Source organism: Amphiprion ocellaris, chromosome 2, assembly GCF_022539595.1.
Source record: "Amphiprion ocellaris isolate individual 3 ecotype Okinawa chromosome 2, ASM2253959v1, whole genome shotgun sequence".
NCBI classification, from domain to species: domain Eukaryota; kingdom Metazoa; phylum Chordata; class Actinopteri; family Pomacentridae; genus Amphiprion; species Amphiprion ocellaris.
The window spans coordinates 22,963,292-22,987,463 of record NC_072767.1 but is presented as its reverse complement, the minus strand read 5'-3'; the positions used below and the strand labels follow the sequence as shown (position 1 = coordinate 22,987,463).

At 37.4% G+C, this 24,172-nt stretch overlaps 2 protein-coding genes across 2 annotated transcripts; both read right to left on the bottom strand.

Annotated features, from left to right (window-relative positions):
* Positions 1–1,101: 1,101 nt before the first annotated feature.
* LOC111574063 (integumentary mucin A.1-like) lies at positions 1,102–10,955 on the bottom strand. The gene is made up of 4 exons (XM_023278461.3): positions 10,800–10,955; positions 8,066–8,479; positions 6,502–6,665; positions 1,102–1,645 (listed from the first exon to the last, which is right to left on the bottom strand). The coding sequence occupies exons 1-4, from the start codon at positions 10,858–10,860 to the stop codon at positions 1,601–1,603; spliced, it is 684 nt and encodes a 227-aa protein (XP_023134229.2). The 5' UTR covers positions 10,861–10,955; the 3' UTR covers positions 1,102–1,600.
* A 1,444-nt stretch (positions 10,956–12,399) lies between these two features.
* mpv17l2 (MPV17 mitochondrial inner membrane protein like 2) lies at positions 12,400–20,279 on the bottom strand. The gene is made up of 6 exons (XM_023278423.3): positions 20,128–20,279; positions 16,991–17,211; positions 15,935–16,096; positions 15,507–15,583; positions 14,747–14,875; positions 12,400–13,353 (listed from the first exon to the last, which is right to left on the bottom strand). Exons 2-6 carry the CDS (start codon positions 17,178–17,180, stop codon positions 13,255–13,257), a joined length of 657 nt encoding a protein of 218 aa, XP_023134191.1. The 5' UTR covers positions 17,181–17,211; positions 20,128–20,279; the 3' UTR covers positions 12,400–13,254.
* Between the last annotated feature and the right edge of the window lie 3,893 nt (positions 20,280–24,172).

The window sequence follows — 24,172 nt, the reverse complement described above, 5'->3', positions numbered from 1 at the left end:
ATTTGGGTGACTGGAGACTCTTATTAGCCATTAAAAGTAGAAATGATTACAGTGAACAAAACCTGTTCTGGCATTCACATAAACAACTATTATTTAAAATCACAAACTGCAACACATCCTTCATTATTTTTTGCCCATAATAATTCTATTTAATAATGTTTTTGTTGTTGTTGTACTTGTTGAATTTTACTCAGCCAACATATTTCTCCCTGTGAACTGAAAAAAAAAATGAACATCATATAAACCTATAAGTTATATTTCACATACGCTCACATATGTAACAATCCAGTTACAGTTATGTTTGTATTTATACAATAATTGCCCAAAAGGCATTTGTAAATAACTTAATTTTTTACATATGCCTTTGTGCAAGTCCAGTGCCTATAAAAATATCCATCACCTGAAAGTTTTCCCCTTTCACTTTTAAGTTTAAATTTAGTTTTGTTTTTTTTTTTGTTTTGTTTTTTTTTTTTGTTTTTTTTTAAAGAATTTTTAAAAAAAAGATTATTTCATGTCAAAGTGAAAATATTTCTTCTAAAGTATTTTCAGTTAATTAAAAATATAAAAGTTATAATAAGTGATTACACAAGTATTTACCCCTACCGGTCAGTATGTAATAGATCCCTTTTTGGCCACAATTACAGCATTGTGCCTGTGTTGATAGGTCTCAATCAGATTTGCACATCTGGACACTGCAATTTTACCCCCATTCTTCTTTGCAAAACTACTCAAGCTCTGTCAGGTTACACAAGGATCATTAGCGAAAAGCTATTTTGAAGTACAGCCACAAATTCTCAATTTGATTGAGGTTTGAGCTCTGACTCAGCCTCTCCAGAACATTTTTGTTGTTTTCTTTACACCATTTTGTGTAACGTTGGCTGTGTGCTTCAGGTCATTGTCTTGCTGGAAAAAAATCTTCTCCCAAGTTGCAGTTCTCCTGCAGACTGCATCATATCATCCAGGATTCCCTGACACTTTGCTGTTTTCATTTTACCCCCCCACCTTTACAACCAATCCATGACCTGCTGCAAAGAGGCATCTTCACATGGTGATGCTGCCACCAACATGCTTCAGTGTTTAAAATCAATAAAAGGAGAAAACTTCAAAGGAGGGCAAATACTTTTTATAAGCATTGTATGTAAATCCAACTGTTATTATGGAAACTTAAAACATACTGTGTTCTTCTAAAGTCACAAGTGCGGTCATAAATCGTAAGTGTTAACACGATCAAATGTCATGATTTTAGGAAACATTACATTTACAGTTTTGCCTTTGAGACCAATTCATTTTTCAAAACAAACATTAGGGGATTATTTCGTACAAACGCTATTTGATCAAGGTTCAGGACTTAAATTAATTGAATTACAAGCAGCCAAACGAACAGGTCGAACCTGAGGCAGAGACATTCCACAGACAATGATAAAAGTGCTTTGTAAAGAAGTAAGAGCCTGAGAGATAAGCATTAAAGCTGCTTTTAGTATGTGCCTAAAGTCACTGCTGGTGTGGACAACATTTCTGTGTTTTTTTCTGTCCAGAAATGTTAGTGTCCTCCAACAGAAAAAGTCCTTGGGGCCTCTGGTGTCTTACGGAGCCTTCTCTGTCATTTTGAGTACTGGGCAAACGGGGACTGCTCGTTCACTTTGCCCTGGAGAAATGACAGAAAACAAACAAGTCATTCATAGTAACGTGCAGTTAACACGGTGTAATAATGCCTGGACTGAATGTCTGGTGTTACAAACCTGCTTTACTAAACTTAAACACTGTTCCATGTGTACCAGTGGCAGGTTTACAGAGGATCTATTTGATTTTTCTTTTATTTGATTACGTCTGTTGTTTCCAGCAGCCTATTATAATATTATTCATTGATGCATGAGGATATTCTCTGCTTTCATACTGAGTATGAAAGCAGAGAATATCCTACATATTAATTGATTATACAGGGCTGCCAGTCTGCTGACTGTGAGAAGCTGCGCGTGTTGCCTAAAAATATACCATTTTTGCATTTCAAATGTTAATTTCATAAATGTCAAAATGTTTTGCAAAGCAGTGATGCATTTAATTACTTTCACAAGTTCCTCAAGCAGGGAAAATAACATTTTTAACAAAATTACATTGTATTTGTAAAAAGCTGCAAATGCTGTTGTTGCTTTTTTAGTTTAGTTGAATTAAGCAATACAAAGGAAAGTAGTAGAAATAGGAGTTTTCCATGCTATCCTACAAAGTGAAGAGGAAAATCCTATATACAGTCAGACTTGCTTCAACAATCCCTTGTCCTATTTTTTAAAGACATCTGCCTTGACATTTATTAACCCTGTAAGTTATCTTTTCATCATCACCTCCTCACTTTGCAAAATCAGCTGTTTATGTCCCATATTGTAGGTTATGTATTGTGGGTGGTGCTGTGTCCCTTCATATAAAGTGCTCTCTGTCCTAATTCAGCCCAACGTCATGAAGGATTTTTACAGCTTCTACAGTCGTACAGCAATAAAGATTAACACTCACTGAACACTTTAATTGGCATAACTGTACAATCTAATTCTCTGCTGTAAAATGTACTTTTACAAAGCTTTTTTTTTTGCTTTAGTTGACATTATGAGAAAGACAAATGACAATTGTACTTTATGTTTATCATTGAAGTCATTACTGAAGTGGTTGGTGGTGGTGTGCTGGACTCCACAACACTAAAAAGGCTCTTATTATAAACATATATATTTATATTTTGTCCACAAACAAAATAGTGGAATACATATGTACACTATCGTTCCAAAGTTTGGGGTCACTTAGAAATGTCCTTATTTTTGAAAGAAAGGCATTTTTTTCAATGAAGATAACATTAAATTAATCAGAAATACAGTCTAGACATTGTTAATGTGGTAAATGACTATTCTTGCTGGAAACAGCTGGTTTTTAATGTAATATCTACATAGGGGTACAGAGGAACATTTCCAGCAACCATCACTCCTGTGTACTAATGCTACATTGTGTTAGATAGATGTGTTGAAAGGCTAATTGATGGTTAGAAAATCCTTGTGCAATTATATTAGCACATGAATAACTGTGAGCTTTTATGGAAAACATGAAATTGCCTGGGCGACCCCAAACTTTTGAACAGTAGTGTATATTTATGGCATAACTGTTGTATTGGATTGCAGTTTGCACAGGTGTGTTGTGGGGAGCGTGTTTCTGGTGTTTTGCTTTGTTTTTCAAATAGTGGAGATCTGATTCTTGCTTATTCTTTCACCTGAAACGTAATGTGAACACTCCCGGTTGCTGACGGTGTCTCAGTACCTGCTGACGCACTCATCTGCGGAAAGTGACAAGCTTTTCATTTCTAAAGAAAAAGTCATGTCCTGCTCACCACACATTGTCCTGTGAGACTTTTCACACACTGTCAGACTTCCTGTTTGCGTAAAAGAGAGAGCAGCAAAACACTGTGCTCACTGCTGAAGGGGAAAGGAAGAAAATGACACATGGCAACTGAAAACGTTTAAAATGCTTGCCCTTTATACCCTGCCAGGGCTGATAGTTCTATTCCCTCTGGATCAAGACACTGCACAGCTGCCAGAGTCACACGTTGTTAGAGCATTTTACACAAGCGAACAAGCAAGTGTCTCCCTCTGCTGGTGGAAATGCTAACAACGTTAAAAAGAACCTCATCTCTCACTGTTCTTCGTCTTTGCTTATATAATCATCTCTTATCTGCAGTATGCAAGAAAAGTGAGTGCAGTATAACTTAAATGGTTCAACCTGCATCACCCCTCGGTAAGCGTTCCATCTAAGTGGACAGGTAGAGTAATTCTTCCTATGAATAATCAACAGATACTGTATTGAAAATACAGCTCCCAAATGTTAGAACACCTGTAGTCAGTGAAACAAAACTGAATACACCTGTGATTGGTTAAACTAATGGTTATGAAATGACCTTTAAACATCAGAACTTTCTCAGTTTGGGAGCTATGGGTTGTTTCTATCTGCATGTCTGCGTCATGGCTCCGCATAGAAAAGAATTGCCAGAGGATATGGAAAACCCTAATGTGAGACATTAACAAAGATGGAAAAGAATACATTCAAATTAATGAATAACTAAAAATCAATCCACAGTTGCAGCAGAAATCAGGAGCTACAGAATGAGCTCTAGTACCACTAATCAGAGTGGCTGTTCTCCTAAAATGATGCCACAAACAGTGTGCTCCTTGCAAAATCTCACTCTGGAAAACAGATGGGCAAGTGCTTTAGAATGGACAAAAGAGTTATTAATGGAAATCTGAGTTTCTGTGAAGGCTCAGTAAGTGTGATGCACATTGCCTGACGCTCCCCTCTACGGTCAGCATCCAAGAAAAACACATTTACTTGTTGTCGGGAACAAAACTGTGAAATTAAACTTTAGCAAGGAATATGAAAAGTGGTCTGTTAAATATTTAGAGCACATTCTTTGGTCAGATGATATCAAAATAAATTTGTTGGGCTCAGATGAGGTTCAGCGTGTTTAACGGGACATTTATAGATGACACCATAAATAGCTGTGGAGACCAAAATACTGGCTGACTCTCAGTCGGCAGAAGCTTGAAATATTCCAGCATGATAACGATCCTGAGTACGCTGCCAAAATCACACAAGTGGTTGTTTCTAAAAAAGCATTAAGTGAAATTTATGACCTGGCCAAGTATGTGGCCTTGCTGGAATTCAACAGAGCAGCTTTGAGGTATTTTAAAGAGAATATTAGATCAGCACAACCCCTCAAACAAAGAGCAGCTGAAAAAAAATGGTGTTTAGTATTTAGTGTCCTCCATGCTGAGGAGGATTGATACAAATTTGAGTCATCTGACATTTAAGTGATATTACACAACCATGTACCTCTGTTGTATACTGTAAATGAGGCAGCAACTGCACAGAATGTTCAAGAAGTTTGTGTCATGTCTTCAAGACGATCAATTTTAGGAAAATATTATCAAATATAAAAGAGTTATTATTAACCTGCCACCCCCTCATGTACATGGGTGTGTTGATTGGTTGGTGGTGTGGGAGCAGAGAGGGGCTTTCACTGGGCCCCTGTTAAACAATAACTGCTGCTGCTACAACTGGTCATTAACTAGACAAACAGGAGATTTAACCTGTCAATGCCACTTCATGAAAAGTTAAGAGATCACTCAGGAGAGTCTAGTCTGTATCTGTACTATCCGTAAATCCATGTCCATCCATCTAAACAATGTTTTCCAGTCTCACTCAATGCGTTACACACTGCCAGCCCAAAAAAAGTCACACATTCTAATATTTCATTGGACTGCCTTTAGCCCTGAGAACAACACGCATATTCACCGTGGCATCATTTCGATAAGCTTCTGCAATGTCACAGCATTTATTTCTGTCCAGAGTTGCATTAATTTTCTACCAAGATCTTATACTGATGATAGGAGAGTTGGACCGCTGCTCAAAGTCTTCTCCAGAACATCCCAAAGATTCTCAATGAGGCTGAGATCTGGACTCTGTGGAGGACAATCATGTGTGAAAATGACGTCTCATGCTCCCTGATCCACTCATTCACAATGTGAGCCCCATGAATCCTGGCATCTTGGAACATGTCCATGTCATCAGGGAAGAAAAACTCCATTGATGGAAAGACCTGGTCATTCAGTATATTCAGGTAGTCAGCTGACTTCATTCTTTGGGAACATAACGTTGCTGAACCTGACCAACCCCAGATCATAACCCTAAACCCCCACAGGCTGGTAGACACTAGCCATGATGAGTGCATCACTTCATCCACGTCTCTTCTTACCCTGATGCACCCATCACTTTGGAACAGGGTAAATCTGGACTCATCAGACCACATGACCTTCTTATAGTGCTCCAGAGTCCAATATTTATGCTCCATAGCAAATTGAAGCCTTTTTTTCTGATTAGCTTCACTGATCAGTGATTTTCTTAGAGCTACACAGCTGTTTAATCCCGATCCCTTGAGTTCCCGTCGCATTGTGTGTGTGGAAATGCTCATACTTTCACTATTAACCATAGCTGTGAGTTCTACTGTTGACTTCCTACGATCAACTAAGAGTTTGGTCTGACCACATTTGTTCCTGGAAGATGATGGTTCACCACTATCCTTCCAGGTTTAATAATGCGTTGCACGGTTCTTACCCTGATTTTAGTAGTTTCAGAAATCTCCTTAGTTGTTTTCTTTGCTTGATGCAGGCCAATAATTTGACACTTCTGAGACAGATTAACATCCTTTCCATGACCACAGGATATGTCTTCCAACATGGTTGTTTAAGAAATGAGAAGCTCCTCACTGCATCAGCTAGGGTTAAATAAGTTGTTGCAGCTGAAACATATTCATCACTGCAGTAATTATCCAATGGAAGGCTCTTACCCAGTGGCGAATTTGGGTTTTTTTTTTTTTTTTGGACAGGCCATGTATATCCAGTCTGGTGTAGATTAAATGATCAACAATCAATTTAATCAGTTTAATAGATGAAACATCAGGTTCCTCTTGTCTTGACTCACCAGTGGCATTTCTTCAAGCCTTTCGAAGTTGGACCTCTGTGATCGGACACATTTCACCGTGGCAACCACCAGCACAAGGCCCAGGATGATACAGAAGATGCAAATGATGGCCACGAGGCCGGGGTTGGCTGCCAAGTCACCTTTATGCCCGTCAGGTGAAAGAGCTGCAGATAAGATGTGCACAAAAGTTACCTTCAGTACCTGTTCAAAGCTTGTCTGTTCAGTACAGTGCAATGAACAGCTCCAAACTACTTCACACTATAACATTAAACTTCAACATTAAAACTTCAATTTGCCGAAGCCTAGTTCATTATAACCAGCGGTGTTGAGAGAAAATGTTTCTCATTCACTGAGAATTTGTCACTTAATGTAATGATAAATTTAGCAGTTCTACCGAATAATATCTATTATTGCTTTTTTTTATTAAAACAAAATTGTTATGTTATTATCACTGCTGTGTTATGATGGTAATAATATTAAATGACTCCATTTATTAGATGACTAATCAGTGAAGATCAGATAAGATAAGATAGTCCTTTATTACTCCCCACATCAGGAGAAATTTCCAGTGTTACAGCAGCAAAAATCTTTCAGAGCAGCACTAACCATATGTACAGTAAAGATAATAATTATAATAATAATATATACAATATTGGACTTTGAATTCAAAAGGCACCTAGATTCATTTAACCACTGTAAAACTTAAAATGTTTATGACCTGGACTCACCTCATCACTGCAGTAAGATAATCACTGACAAATGCATTCATGCAGCAGTGTGGGGAAATTAAAAGAACTGAAACTATAACAACAGCCTGTACCATCAGTTTAAGACATTTTTCCCTCATGCAGAGATGTAGACACCAAAAATTTAACGGCAGAATAACACGAGATGACGCACACTGCAACGTCACATTACCAGAACAGCTGTGGCACCGAAATACTTTGCACATGGGGGTGATAAAAATATTTAGAAAATCAATTTTAAGTGATGCAGAACGCGCTCCACATGCTGATAATCTTTTATCATGCCTGACTGTTTACAACAAGTAAACGGGACTGTTCTGTCTGTGACTGCAGCCTCCACAAAGCACTCAGAGATGCTTCCAGTGTTCTGGTGTGATCAGCCTTTTCCAGTCTGCAGTTTGCCTACAGAGCACCACATCATTAGGTTTCTGGCTAAAAGACTCCCACACTTTCACAGTTTCACAATTGCTTCCAGTTAAAATATCAAAGGCCAACTACAGCGTACAGCTTTTACTGGAAGTGTGTTTAGCTGAAAGCAGGTCGAGGCACCAAAATTAAACACATTCTTTTGCCTTGAGGTTGGAGCACAAGCTGCTTGTTTTGGAGTGGCTGATTGTGAAGATCTTCTGTTGCCCCTAGTGCCCAAAAAGTAGTCAACAGAGCTCTAAATTACATTAAATACATTGCTGAATAAACATTTAGTCCATAAACACATCACTGCAACCATGAATGGACAATATGTAGGCAAAAGTGTTGCATTTTTAACTGTTTTTTAGTGATTCACAATAAAAACTGATTCTCACACCATCACCTCTGACCTGAGCCGGTCGTGTTCACGGTGGTGGTTTCCGTGGCATTTGGTGGCCGTGATGTTGGCGGTAGTGTTGGTCTTTGGGAAACTGCCTCATTAGATGTCTGGTTGACGGTTGAACTCTGAGGAGAAGAACTGGGCTCAGTTTCATCCGTCATGTTGGTTGTTTGTGGCAAGTCTGAAGCAGCTGCAGGAGTATTCTGGTGGGTTGTTGTTGGAGGCTGTGTTGGGTTGGTGGAAGGTTTTGTGTTGGTGGAAGGTTTCGTGTTGGCGGAAGGTTTTGTGTTGGCGGAAGGTTTTGTGTTGGTGGTAGGTTTTGTGTTGGTGGTAGTTTGTGCAGTGGATGAAACGGCTGAGCTGGAGACATGTGTGGCACTTGTTAGCCTCTCTCCCTGTTTAGGTCCGGAGGAAGTGCCCCTGCCTGCGGAGGAACAAACAACACGAAAGCTATGTCATGATGCGCAACATTCTCACCTGATCAAGATAGGGCACGTGAAGAGTGTTTGTTGGCATTTTTTTTAGGCAGATAGCATTGCTGATGTTGAATCTAAAAGCAGAGGCATACGGGAAGTGTAGGTGTAGGCGCAGGCAGAAAACAGGACAACGTGACAAACAGAACGGACAGAATAATCTGACAACCAGGTGGGTGCACTGGGGAACAGGACACAGGTGAGGCAGGTGAGGGAAGCAGGTGACAGGTAGCTGGTAGAAAGTCTCAGGACATCTGATGGGTGGATGAAGTGTGACAGGATGCAAAATACCAGCACAGGGCAGAAAATTCTGTGCAGTACCACTGATATGTGCACATCCAGAGAAATTTGGAGAATCTGAATGTCCACGTAGGGAAGAATTAGTACTTCTGTACATATTTTTTGGTTTATTTTTATTTTTCTGCTGGTATTTCTTAAATGGTTGTACTATCCCCTTTGCTGCTGTAACAATGCAAATTTATTCTGCTATGGGATTAATAAAGGCTTAACGTATCGTATCATATCGTAATCTGTCGGCAGCTAAAGAGAGAAAAAAAGAGCTAAATTATGAACATGTAGAATTTAATATTTTGAAAGTTTTGAGGATAATTTTCATGTCCCACAGACAGACTACAATGGTTGCAGTTTTCACTGAAATCAAATGTATTGTGAATCTAGTAATCTAGTAGTCAAGAACAACATTCTTCAATCAACACTTTTAAACACTAAAAGTAAAGTTTTAGTAAAGAAAAAAGAAAACATTTCTCCATATTGGACATTAAGATGCCTACCTGAAATACCGATTAATGAGTATGTTCATTTCTTCCACTTTACAGCACTATTCTGCTATGCTTTAGTGGCAAACACTGTAATTTTTACTAGCTTCAGTTCTCAGCTGCTTTGCAGATTCAGATGAATAATAAATATGCAGTATCATCACTGATTAAGATGTTGTTAATACTGTATTTTTACTTAACAATTTCAAATGCTAGACTGTCACATGTACACGTAGAATATTTCTACATTGGATTTTACTGCTTTTACTGAAGTAAAGGTCTGAATACTTCTGTTTAAATCTTAAGGCCAATCCTATCATAGATTTTTGTGTAACTTCTCACACACAAATATTATTCCATTTCTTTCAGTGTCTATCCATCCATTACACACTTCTAGTGTTTGTATGTGATATTTACACTCAAGAGAGTGTTGCTGATTTGATCTCAGGCCACAAAGTGGATTAGTGCTGTATTGATGTACTTTTGGATTTTTAGCGGATGTGATCCAGCATGTTGTAAAAGCAGATCAATTGCCCATGATTCTTCAAGGGCCTTTCTACCGGTAGGAGTTCTGTTCAGCGTACAGCAGCGTTGATATTAATTTATAGTTTCAGGATTCAATGCACAAACATTTCAAATATTAATTAAAAGTGTCTTTTCTGCAGGAAGGGAAACCTCTAAAACAACATCCTGAGACGCTAAAACTGTTCTGAAGCTTTTTAGCTGCAAGCAGGGGGAACATTCAAACTCCATACAGAAAGATTCTGGCAAGGTGAGGAGATGAACAAGGATCTTCTAGCTTTAAGGCGAAAGTGCTAACCACTGAGCCACTGTGCAGCTCTGAGGGGAAATTGTTTTGCACTTTAATTTTGCCCCTTTTATATCACAGTTGAATGTTGACTCTTCAGTGATTTTAATGAAGCAGAAGTAACAGTCTTGAAGGTAATAATTAGTTTCTCCTGGCAGTCCGCTGGTGTGTGTTCATTAAAGTGTTTGCAGAAGTAGCAGGCAACTCAGTAAGTTTAACAAAGGTTCATTTTTGCTGGTTAAATATTTGCCTCAGTTTCCTTCTTGCCGTGACCTTCCCCTTTACTTTAACTTCCTCATGATTTGCTAACAGCAATTTATATATTACATGTTAATAATCTGCATTATGCAAAGTCCAGTAAGACCAAGTTTGACCTGTATTTTACAGCAACATACATGGATATCATGCTGAATGAAAACAAAGGTTTATGTGCTACGACTTGACTTCCAACCCTGGCCTCAGATATTGCTTTATAATATAGTTTTGGGCATAAAATTGCACTTTCCTGCTTAGTGAGAAATAGCCTGCACCCAACTACCTCAGGCCAACGTGCTGAACCTCCCTCTCACTGCAGGAAGCTTCCTGTTTGCATAAATTTGCATCTTTATAAGACTTTAACACCACTATCAAATTCTCAAACGCGTCAAACACGAGTTTAACATGTGAAAATGTGAAATATTGGCTTACCGCTACAGATTGTCGCTGTCAGCAGGCCCACCATCACGGCGAGGTGCATCGCTGTAGGCATGTTGAGAGAGGAAACAACTGCCAGTCATATCACCGACACTCAAACACGCTACATCCTTGACAGCAGGATGTGTTGAATGCCGGAGGAGGAGTGCTTTAAACGTGGCCTGCTTGCATATCAAATTGTTCAGGCGAGTCAGTCAATATTTGAACAAGGCTGTGTGTATTTATTTTCAGCTCCGTCCCTGCTGCCCACAGCTGCACATCACACATTTTACGTCCAAACTGGCTTTTATACATTAAAGTGATATTTATATCTGTTGGCCCAAACTATCCAAGGTCATGAAAACTTTCACTCTCTAAATGGCACTTAGGCTTTTTCCAGCTGATTGTCTGTGAATCAGAAATATCCTGCATTTGTTGCACTATGAGTCATATCTCGCACTGCAATATTTATTCTCCTGGGAAATCAGCTTTAGCATATTTTTACCTCCAGTTTTACTCTTTCATTTCTTGTATCTTATGTCACGCACAGTACTGAAATTTAACTTGTATTGTCTGCAAAGTATGTTAACATTGTTTTAAAAAAAAAAAAAAAACAGTGCACATTTAAAATGAACAAGCTGTTTTAGCACATATCTTTCACAGTTATCTACTGTTTCTTGGGATATCTTGGAATAAGAATATTTACAGCAGTAAATTTGATCTGTGTTTAAAGGTGCTAAACTGCAATAAGCTAAGTTCTGTAGAAAATAACAATCTTACAAACAACACTAATTTTTCCACAATTACAATAAATTTTTAGTCTTATTTTTACATGATCATACACTGATGACGACACATTCAGCACTAATGGTGTGAAATATATTTACAGCATTAAATTATGATGTCTTTGTGAAATTTAGATACATTTGCTTATGTTTTAAGTTTCTGATTTCAAAAATCTTCTTTTCTTTAAAAAATGAAATCTTATACCCATTCAGAAGTTAGTTTTTTGCTATTATTTACATAAATGTACATTTCAAAAATCCCAAAACAAATTTATAAAATGTAAGGAACTTAAAATTACAAAGTGTAGTTCAGATATTCCAACAATAAATGCCGTCATATGGATACAGATTAGAAAGGCTAATTATAACTTGAAGTACATGTCACACAGAGAAAAACTAAGTGCAAACAACCCAACCTCCTTTGTAAATAGAACTGAGTTAACATAATAATAAGCATATTTATTTTAGGTTACAAGAAAAATGACTCTTGAAATGTATTACTGAAGCAAACACTGAAAACTGGATGTTGCTCCTCAAACAGAAAGTCTAATTAGAATATGACGTACAGGAAGAAAGTCATTGTTCAAGTGGTTTTTTTTTTTTTTGTTTTAAATTATACTGATTTTAAATTTCAAAGCCAAAAAATACAATTCAGCATTTCCTCTAGGATGTTTTCCCTGCAGCAGCGGCAGGCTCCCGCTCCCCACCGGGCGCCGCTGCAGAATGAATGGAGAGGAAACCCTGCAATTCATCAGCATTCAAAAGTCTGGAAAGACTTCCATTATAAAGTATGTCTTTTTCAGTATTTATACAGATTAGTGCAACAATGATATGTTTTACATCATGTTTTATTCACATTTATAGTAGATGATGGTGTCACAAATTAAATATATATTTGCCTGTATATAATAATAAATAGTGCTTCATAGCGCTTATGTTGACACTATTTATGCACCAAAGTCCATCAATAACTTAGTTGGTAGAAATACACAGTATATCAGGTCACAATGAATCGAGTTCTTCGTACAGCTGGTGAATCTGTATCATATGATAAAATATCAAAGCTCTTAAATTTAACACTAATTACAGTAGACTCACAATCATGCATCATTTTATAGGTACCCTAAAGGGATAAGCTGAATAGGTAGAGGTTATTTGGCATCAACAAGTGCAGCTCTGGACTACAGATTAAGGCAAAGTTCACACAGACTAACATGGCTGGATGTGAAAAAGCCAGCAGCTGCATCACATCACTACTGATTTTTCTCAGTCAGTTTCAAGCTTTTAGTACAACAGTACAACAAAGATGACGCTTGTTGAGAAGTTGGGGGAATGTCTGTATGCATTTGGAAGATTCCCACTTTGCAAATGGATCTTCAGATGGTGGAGAGGCTGAGGGCAGTGAAACAGCTTTTCATCCCTGGACGCTCCAACAGGAGAGCACATCATTGACACAGAAACAAAGAAAATGGACAGAGACACATTAAAAGTCTTCAGACATGAAGGGAAAAGTGTTCCAGCACTTCAACTTAAACGTCCACAATTCCTCAGACAGATCTGGTGCACAAAAAAGTTCTGCAGCATTTTTCAAGAAGGAAGAAAAAGAAGTCTGAACCCATAAAAAAAAACAGCAAAATGTTCTGTTTCCCCTGAAGAAGTTCATTTGCTGAGGACGAACTCTGTGTCTAAACCTTGTCCTCCACAGGTTTAGATGGTGGCAGTGCTTCCTGCTGTACATCCACGGTGCTGCTGTCTGATGCCAGATCAGCATTCTGCCCTTCGTCCTGTCAACACAACAGAAACCAATGGACACATCAGTGTAACAGTTCTGTAGAAATAAGCAGACAGTCCAAAAGTCTGAGACAACCTGGAAAATCTGCAAAATTGAAAGTAAACCTGGAAATAATTAGAAAGTTTGAGGATTTAGAAACATTTATGAACGTAACTCGTATATGTGAAATGAGAGAATATTCTGTAATATTTATAAATCAGTGACCAAACTGAAGCAAATGTGTGATCTTGTTCACTGTTAGACTGAGGCTTGTTTAAGGAAGTCAACTTGCTGCCTTTGCTCACTTTCAATAAGGTTGAACCTCAAGTTTCCAGCAAAATATTGCTCACTAAGAAACACTGTGACATGACACCAGAAAAACACGATTTAATGCTGTTATCTAAGTAAAGAGGTGCTTTCTCAGCATCAAAGTATGGACAGACTGGAGGTTTCCAAGGGGAAATGCATGACATAGAAACTAGATCAGCTGGATGTAAAGCATGATGAGGCAGACCAGCAATGGAAGCACCGATCAGAAGATCCGTGCATCAAGCTTTGCTCAAGAGGAGGACAGAAAAATCTACTTCATCACAGACACAGAACTTTCTAATCAGCAAAAGTGAAGCATAGTGTCTGTGGGAATAAAGCTAAACACTTGGAGTGGGCTGAGACAGAGCAGCACTTCACTGTGATAATGAGGAAAAAAGGTTTTATTTACTGATGAATCCAAGTTGGAGATTAGTGGCCGCAACACACGTGTGAATGTCTGGAGACCGACAGAAGAGAGAATCATACTACAGTGTTTCAAACCCACAGTGAAACAAGCAGAGCTGAATGTGATGAACTTTTCTCCACAGTCATCTGACCTCAACATGGATCAGCCACAGTGTTCACCAGAGGCTCTTTGGAACATGGTCAGATCAAGCTGGGATGACACCTGTTACCAGGATGTGTGCAAATCCTGAGATAATCTGACATTCACTCACATTTCTTCATCGCTTTACTCAAACTGCTGAGCTACTACTGTCATTTGTAATGAAAAAATGTATGTAAGATCCAGAGCAAATGAAAAACAGAAGAATCTTCACTTTTGGACCTCACTGTGTGTCCGTTTCTCTGAACTCATCCATAGAAGTTTGAAATGTAGCAGAAAACAACAAGAATGCCTGAGAATGAAAGATAAATATCAACGCAGTTAATCAGAAACTTACAATAAAGTGTAAAAGAATCCTGTTAAAAAATAGTTAAGCTTGAAGTGGAACAAGCAGTTTTTAAAAATGCTCTTTATCATCTGTTTAGATGAATTTTGTGCAAAGAGACACAGTGTTAAAAACCTGAAAGCAAATAAAAGTTAAAGATTATTAGATGGTCATATAATAAGCAAATGTCCCTTTAACTGGACTCACCCTGTGTTTGAGGTAGGAGAGGTAGGTGTCCCACCCTAAGGTGATAAAGTTGATGTACACGACGCGAAATTTGGGTGAGAGAAAGTAGAAGTTGATGGTCTGAGCGGCCGGCCAAACACACCAGTCCATCTGTCAGCAAGAACAGCACAGATTAGCATAAATCAACCTGTGCAAACAGTGTTAGAACGGAGACGAGTGGAGGGGAGTCTGCTCTGCCTGCAGGGGAATCAACACACGGCGAGGTTATGTTTGTCCAGCTGGAAAGCAACCAAGTCCTCTGTTTGTAGAAATATGACTGATAGAGGAAGCAGTGAAGGAAACACAGGCTCAGTAGTCATTAAAATAAAGTTAAATGCAAAGAAATGGAGGAAAAAAAACTCAGTTAAATTAATTTTGTCTCAATGATTAGACATGGAATCTGCTTAGAGGGAAACAGTGCTTGTTGCAGATGTGAGGTCTTTTGAGCTTCTTTAATGCCATTTGAACTCTCTGGGCACCAAATAACTGCACCAATGTGACCTGAAATCACCAGAGATTACCGGTAGAAAGTGGCAAATTTAATTCTTTACATCTGGAGAGTTGAGCAGCTCACATTCAGTTTTTTTCTCCTTGCATTTCATATTAACAAAAGCACAGGCGAGGCAGTCATGTTCAGTGATGAATGTAAAGTTCACTTCTCTTAAAAAAAAAAGAAAATCTTGTGGTGTGGTGAGTGAACAGTATCATGAGCACATGCATGCAGATCTGCAGGTGGACTCGCCTTATAAAACTCCCAGAACTTGTCTCTAAACTCCGCCCATCCTTCGGATAAACTGCGGCCCTCCATGAGGTCCATACCTGCAGTAGACAGAGTTGTTTGTCAGATGTGCGTCAGCAACACACTTCATTAAAATCAACCTCAGATAAGGACAGAACTGGGGAACTCTTACAAAACATGATGGCAGTCACAAAAAAAACTAGTCAAATCTAAACAGTTTATCACAGCTGACCTTTAAACTCTACACCTGATTACGACATGAGCTGTCTTTTGTCTCACCTCAGCAACGTCTTTATGTGCAACCTTTGACTGTACTCATTTTCTTACCTGCGTCATTAAGAAATTGCCCATATGCTTACATGCTCTGACGAATGTTCGGGTGTGTACATGTGCACGACAGCACCGCTTAGTGTCAATAAACTCCTTCTCACCTAAAAAATACCACATCCCCAGTGTCGGTGAGGCGACCAGCTGGTCCACCAGGACCTTCTTGCTCAACGTGTTCAGAGCTTTGCCGACGTACACTCTGTCCAGCCAGATGTACCAGTAGTGCAGCAGTGGACCCATGGAGCAGCCCACCACGAACATGCGACCTTCAGGGGGAGATACATGATAAAAAAAAAAAAAAAAAAGAGAGAATAATTAGAAACGTATTTCAACATTTAACACACAACACCCAGATCGTCCCCAGAAATACTATTTTTTATCATTTCATTTCATTCTAAGAGATGGATGCTTTAATATATTGTTTAGAAAAGTTTAAAATTTGCTACATTGTATTGAAAATGGAGACTGAAGCTGTTAACTGAGTGAGAGGCCACAGTTCGACCAGCATAAGTGATGTGTTAAGTTACTTTTATTACATCCCCACCCCCACCCCACCCCTGTTATGCCAAGATTATAAAAATGTAATTTTGGGTTTATATATTTATGTATTTTTATTGGTCAGAAAACTAATCAATGGGCTGTCTATGCAGACTCTCAGTAATCCAGGTCATTGTAATCCTAAGTGCTTCAGTAGAAGCTACTGGACGGATGTTTTTTGGTTCTTCAAGAAAGTTCGGCTCTCATCCCAGAACTGAAGAGGCCTCTCTGATGAGAGAACCAGAAAGACACGTCCAGAGGTCTTCTACAGAGGATGAATGACTGAGCTGTATCAGAATGATCACTGATGTCCAGCTACAAACATCAGAGGCAGCATATGTTCTCCTCTGTGTATCATACAGTCACAAAAAGCATGAATTAAACAGTCGCTTTTGTTCAAAATGAGCGCATTCAGCTTTTGCCCAAATTGTCTTTACTAGTTACGTAGTAAACACGTGTGCAGCTCTCCTAAATATCGGCAACAGTAAGAAATGATGATGCAGAGCAAATGTCTCATCCACATAGCACAGTGAACCCAACACAGATGCTCCCTTTCTTCACAGCTTTTACATGACTATGAATGCATGAGATAATCTCCATCCTCCAGCTCGTCTCCCTCTCACCTGTCCTCTCCCAGTCCCGGACTCGGCCCGGCTCCCTGCGGTTCTCCCGGCTCTGCTGCACAATGTCTCCCAGCGACAGCATCACTCCTCCGCTCAGGGTGTTGGTGAGCAGCAGGTATCGGCCCTGGAAGAGCGGCTTCCAGAAGAACCGTATGCGGACCAGAAAGTCTTTACCCGCCCGGGGAAGCATGATGTTTGGACGGCAGAGAGAGTACTGTTATCTGGACAAGAAAAGCAGCTTAGTGTCTTTGTGTTTGTTTAAAGGCTGCCTCTTCATATTCCAAGAGACGTGACTCGACTCCTCCTCACCCGATACCTTTTATGTTGTTGATATATATTATCTTTTTTTAATCTAGCTTCACAAATTAACAAAGGACTTGCATATTCTGCACATCCACTGCCTGCCTCTACAGCTTTATTCATTGTAAAAGGTAAACTTCTTTGCTTGGGGGACGACTGCGAAAACATCAGTAATGACATTCTGCAGAAATGCACATTTTTACCTTAAAATCCATGAACTTTCTCATTAACACCCATGCAGTTAAGCTGTTTTGATCATATTTAAAATGTGTTGCAATGTTAGAAGGATTTTTAAGAGGAAAAAAACTCTTCAGGTGGCCAAAAACAGTGACTGCTATTCCTTAATTTACGCCTTAAAATACCTTAATTTTCTAAGTTGAATGCTAAGGTGTTGCTTTCATAGTCTGGGAGCCAATTTAATGGGTATCAGAGGATCAAAACAGCGCGTTAATTTAGCTATTGCAAATCTATTCATTCAAAAATCCTGTGTGCGATACCGACATTATACAGATTCAAATAATATTTCAGAATCAGTATAAATCAACCAACATAAATTCAGTGAAATATAGCTTCTTTTGCCTCAGTATCTTCTGTTTTACATCTCTGACACTTAGATGGACACTATTGCCTTTACTACCTCTGCAGCAACCACTGATACTGTGACTGACAGCAGGCCTGCTGCTGCACATAATCTGCTGCTTTCACCCACCCACCTTTTTTTGTGTTTTTTTCTTTCTCTTGCTCTTTTGTAATGCCTACCTAATTGCCCCTCGGGGATAAATAAAGTTTTTTCTGATTCTGATTTGACTGATGTAGGGAGAAGTTAACTGTTATTTATATTGTGCACTTCAAACAACAGATACGGAAAAGTGTTTGCACACCTAAGTTTAAAGATTAAGATTCTTCCTAACATAATTTATTACACATATTTATTAGATATGTAAGTGTGAAGGTATTAAGGCACATTTAGGCTAGAGTCTAGATTTAGGGTGTTCCTAGAGGTAAATTAAAAGCTTCTTGTTTATTAACTAACTCACAATTTATTTCATGTCAATTCACTCAGGTTTCAGAACTTCTTTTTTTAAAATAAATCATGCAAAAACATCTTTAACTTTTTAATATGTTTTCAATGGATATGGAGACTTTCTCCTCAAAAGCTTCAAGGAAATCAAAACAAGCCTTCCTGAAAGAAATACTGGTATAATGTCCTAAAAGTGGAATTTCCAGCTCCAAAGCTAATTTTAGGAACAACTGTGGCAGTCAACTTTTTATACGACACCAAATGACATTTTGATATGACAAAACTAAGTTGTTTCTACCCACAATAATTTGGTTAGAAGTGAGTAATATTAGTGGTGATTTTTTTTAATTAAAGACATTTTGTTTTGATGATAAATTCTAGATTTTTTGTTATTATTTTAAATTCTGAAGAAAAATCTGCATAAAATATTGACATGATTACAAGTTCCAACTTTTTCTTGAGGTTTCTGGGATATTCAGTAAAAAAAAAAAAAAAAATCTGCCAAATCCTGTGGAAAAAAAATCAATTGGTGAGGCTTTAAAGATTCTTTTAAAGAATTGCTGAAGTTATGAAAATTAACACTGATTTAACTGATTTTCAAAAGTTTGTAACTCAAAAAGTATTTCAAGCAGAGCTGTGGGATTTTGCAAGGTTCCATGGTTTAGGTAGAAATTTTTGTCCAATTTATTTCAAGAAAATCCATGATCTCAACTCTCCCAGGTGAGTTGGCATGAAATGAGCCTGGAGGAATTTTCATTATTTCTCCAATGTGTTTTAGCACAGTGCTATCATCAGGCTGAATTACTTCATGTATGAAAACAACAAATACACCAGAAGGTCGTCTCTATCCGTTATACATTTCCAGCTAGAGACATAAAGCAGCCCTTTAAACTATTTTGACACTGATAAAGTCAGAGTGAAACTGTGAGTACAAAGGGAGAGTGATATGGCACAAACCCTTCCTGAGCTTAAAGAATAAGATGGCCCTGATTAAATCTGCAGAAGGATGAGTACAAAAATACAGCAGCTGCTTGTCCTTATTTAACCAACACTGATCTGATGGCATCAAGTCAGTTGAAGAATCCTAACCAGACTGAACTATGGGAGCATTACATCCTGCATACATACAAACTCAAAGAAATCAGCCAAAGTAGGATAATGAACCAAAGCTTAAAAAAAAAATAAAAAATCAAGTGTTAGACCAGGAGTGGCTTTCTAAGAGGAAAGAAGCGTGGCTTTTACATGGTGTTGGTGTTGTACTATTAAACATTTATCAAATAACTCCTCTCACGGGCTAAAGTCTTCTTTTACAATGTGATAAACATGCTGATGTTTATAGTATCGTCTGATTCGGGGTGAATAAAGAGTGTTTTCTGTCATTAAGTGTTGAATCAGTGTCTCACTCTTACTGTGCTGCTAACTGTTAGCCGTTAGCTAGTTAATGTGTCTGGTTAATGTTAAACTGAATTAACAGCTCGACAGCTCTCAGTGTAACCACAGAAAACCCGGAAATGTACCGTTTAATACATATACATATACACAGTAATATAGCACAAACGCTGACATCAATTCACCAATCAGTTTCACAATGACTGAATCAATAATTGGATCAACAAGCTGGTGGAGGGGAACATGCCCCGGTGTCTGTTTCCCTGCAGATACACGTTTCTCCTCACATGAACTCCAACAAACACACACACACAGCTAACTTTTCTCTGCTACACCGACACACAAACCTGAACGTACACGGCACTGAATATAAATGTATATATTTTATATTATATCATATAAACATGAAGGTAATCGGTGTTCTTACTGGATGGAAACATCTGAGGTGACTTCCATGATGAGAGCAGAGCGGATCAACAGCGTGTGATAAACGTGTGAGCGCCACCTGCTGGTGTGGAGGAACAAGCGAGACTCAGGGGAGGGTTAGCAGAATATCAGGTGAACAGACAAGCAGTATGTAAGAGAGCAACGAACATTTTAAAGATTGTTGAGGTCAGAGGCTGCAGATCAGAGACGAGTTGCTCCAGATCGAGAAAGAAGACTTGCCCAGTGCATCATGGGAAGTCCACCAACAGTCTAAACCTATAGCAGCATAACTAAGGCCCTAACTATGAGCTTTATCAGAGAGGAAAGTTCAAGGCCTAATCTTACAGTAGAGAGGGTGTCGGCCTCCTGAACCCCAACAGCAGCTGATAACTGAAGGCTCTGTCTCAGATTCTATTTAACATTTGTCAAACATCTACATAATCCTCCACTCCTAAGTGCTCACAGGTGGCGGTAAAGTTTAGAAACACATTGATACACATTTACAGCATCCTTACACATAATTTACATATTTTTATGCAGTATGTACAAAGTTTATAAAGTGTGTTAACAGTAGATTGTAATGTTGACAATGAGCAAGAAATTGTAAATGTTTATTAATGTATTTAAGTTTGGACACATTTTCTCATTTAATGATTTTTCTTTGTTTTCTTGACTATTTATATTTTGTGCAGTTTTAATCTACTATTTGTTTCATGGTGATGAACATTTGGGAACGTTGTGAAGATCGATGTTACACACCAGTTGCAGTGAAGCAGAACATGAAATGACACAATCAAAAAGTATATACTCACATTAACTCAGTTCAATTTCTTATTAACTGATGCTAAGGAAAGATCCAGAAATTAGACAGCACCTGCATGTACACGTTACAAGGAATTGTCAGCTTTTTTTTTACCATAAAATTCTATTATTCACTGAGAGAACATTGCTAATTTTTTGTTGTAATTTCAGAGGCTGTATAATGTTTGTTCTCAAAAGTCACAGAATAATACATTACAAATATACAAAATTGCTGCCACATTAAAGCACAATATCTGAATAAAATATTTAATCGCATTACACCAAACTAACCGATATTGTTTTAGCACAAGAGGTTTGGACACAACTTCACTGAAACTTGTAGGGTTGATATTCACTGGGCAGAATGGGTCAGTGGGGTAAATGCAGAGTTACTCCTTTTCAGCAGTTTTCTGAGTCTTAAAACTAATACCTATAGATTCCACTTCAGATCTCTACAGTTAAATGCTGTCACCTACTGACATAAAGTAGCACTGCAGGAAAACAGACTGAAAAATACTAGCATGGTGGTCACAAATGGTTGTCTTTTTTTTTAAACACAATGAAAATATGGCTATTCTTTGGCATTTTTAATAAGCAAATTTTACATGAATCTGAATTTGAAATGAGTTAAATCCTCTTTTTATTGCATGCATTATATAAAAGTACATAAATATTGTATTTCAGGCACAAGTCCTAAACTCAGCTCAAAATCTTACTTAGCAAAAGTGAAATAATATCTTTAACATAAACCCGAATTATGTAGAGAAATTAACAGTGAGTAATATATTTACTTCTATAACTATAAGATGTCACAAAGTGCTTTAAAACAATTAAAACAAAGACAGAAAATAGAAAAAAAGAGGAAAAAATAGCAGCAATAAACTCAAGAAAAACATTCTCTGAATGACACAAACAGAATTATCATCATTACACATGGACCAATGTGAAACTATTTTATTGTCAGGGCTGGAAAAGGTGGAGCTCATTTAAACAGTAAATTGTTTGATAAATAATACATGACATAATACGTTGTATTATGTTTTGTGTGTACGCTTTAATTCAGAAAAACAATAAACTCAATGCAATCAAGTAAAAAGGATGTTCTTGAGTAAATATCCTAGTTACATACATTCCACCACTACAACATAGTGCATATTAAAATTGCACTATATAGACAAATACATCATATAATAAACATTATTAATATATTAGGAAAATATTATTAAATGTAAGCATCATTTAATTTAAGAACCACTGCAAATTAGACATATTTTACTATTTTACTCTGGTGCAACATCAACATATCCAAACCTGTGCACTGGAATATTGTGCACATTTAAGAAATTTAAGATTTTGTGCAATTTTAATGTTTTCAACCATACAGAATAACCCTGTAAAATATGGTTATTTTTCACATTCAGAGAAATTTGGCCACTTATGTTTGCTTGTAATTCTTTTTTACTATTATTATTATTATTATTATTATTTTACTGATGTCAGTGTGTTTTAGTACATTCCATTTGTAAATGCTTCAAATTTCTGGGAATAATACAGACTTTTCTTATCTTAACTTAGATCTTACATTACCTGTCATAACATATTTAATGTGCTAAAAATTCTATCAGACATTTGATAGTAGATGTAAAATATCTATGCCAAATGACCAAAGGAAAATCATTTAGTTTTTCACTTTTAAAAAAAAAAATTTTTGTTCTGTTTCTACTGACAAAACATCTAACTGATAAAAGTATCATGTGTGCAGGTTACTCTGTGGTAAAGGTAGAATTATCCAATGATTATTTGCAGTTTTAATTATAGTATGAGACAAAAAATTTTTTTGCTACATTTGTTGGTATTAATTTCCTCCATGTAGTTAGTCTTTAAATGCTGCAAGTAATTTAATTCTGTTTTAATCTCAGTGAATATCAGCACATAAATATTAAACTAATTCTAAATTTTTAATTGTTTGCTAATTTTCTTAAACTATGCATTTACTATAACATTCCTGGCATGATACAGAATTACCTCTACAGTGTTATTAGTGATATTATGACAGATCTATGTCAGGTCAGAGTGACTCTGATTCATTCTGAGCTCTGGGCTGATTTACTACGGTGCTCTCTGGTGATATGTTTTTTCAGCGATAGTTTTACAATAACCTTCATAAGGCCAAGTGTCTGATATTGGCTGGAAATGGCAGCAGTGGTTACTGCTGACCTCCTGATCAATTATTCAGTTTCTCCGGCAGCGCTCATCAATAATAAACGACTGGTTCAGTATTTGAGGTGGAATGTTTCAGGCCGCTTCTCGCTGCGAGGCAATGGATTCGTCAGACTGGCTGTCAATCATCCACAGGAGCCTTTGAAGTCCCGCCCACCTGTCATTCAATAAACGTCACCTGCATCAAGATGGCGGTGTTACACAGACACCAAAGCGTCCTTTTTCTTTCAAAATAAAATCGTGCAACGACGTGAACTTAAATTCAAAAGAATTAAAATTTGTTTACACATAATTAGAGCTACTTCTGCACAAGTGGGAGCTGATCAAATTCCCAAAAGTGCACTGCTTTTAGGCATTTGTACAAATGAATTAGCAAATATTTTGAAAAAGATGTTAATTATTTTAGTCAGAAAATACGCTAAATTTCATCATTTCATTTTCTCTGATGAAGAAGAGCTGAAAGATTTCTTGTCTTGCCTTTGAATTATTTTAATAGTGCTTTTTATATTGTTCATAACGTTGAAGATTTGGACTAGATCGATAACTAGATAGATACTTCATCCCTTTGGGACTACTGACTCAAACATTGAGGTGGTTAACTCCACCTCAACCAACTATAAAAGTAAATTTTACGTATAAATGCATCATCAATGTCAGCTCCATAACATAATATTTTGGTAACTTATATCTGTCACAACTGCCAGACAGTGTAGGGGACAAATTCATAATAACATACAGAGACAGACACAAGATCAGAGTTCAGAAAAAAATACAATAATATAAAAAATACCAATAATTGCAAAATATTTTGAAGTAGCTACTAAAATAAAACTACAATAGAAGGTAAGAAGTAATACTGGAAATGATAGACTACTGGAGTAAACACAGATCCTGCAGTTTGAAAAACACAAATATGATTTACCCTTTTTAAAATGTATATATACTTTAAATGTAATTATTTATTTTTCTCTCTTTTTTGTTGCTATTTTTGATGTTAAGCCAGAGCTCGTTTTAAAACGGCCTTT

Coding starts and splice junctions, on each gene's coding strand:
- LOC111574063 (XM_023278461.3), bottom strand. CDS start 10,860: ATGCCTACAGCGATGCACCTCGCCGTGATGGTGGGCCTGCTGACAGCG. Junction 8,480..10,799: donor GACAGCGACAATCTGTAGCG/GTAAGCCAATAT, acceptor GTTCCTCCGCAG/GCAGGGGCACTTCCTCCGGA. Junction 1,646..6,501: donor GGCTTGAAGAAATGCCACTG/GTGAGTCAAGAC, acceptor TCATTTCTCCAG/GGCAAAGTGAACGAGCAGTC.
- mpv17l2 (XM_023278423.3), bottom strand. CDS start 17,180: ATGCTTCCCCGGGCGGGTAAAGACTTTCTGGTCCGCATACGGTTCTTC. Junction 14,876..15,506: donor AGTTCTGGGAGTTTTATAAG/GCGAGTCCACCT, acceptor TCTTGCTGACAG/ATGGACTGGTGTGTTTGGCC. Junction 13,354..14,746: donor TCTCCTACCTCAAACACAGG/GTGAGTCCAGTT, acceptor TTGTGTTGACAG/GACGAAGGGCAGAATGCTGA.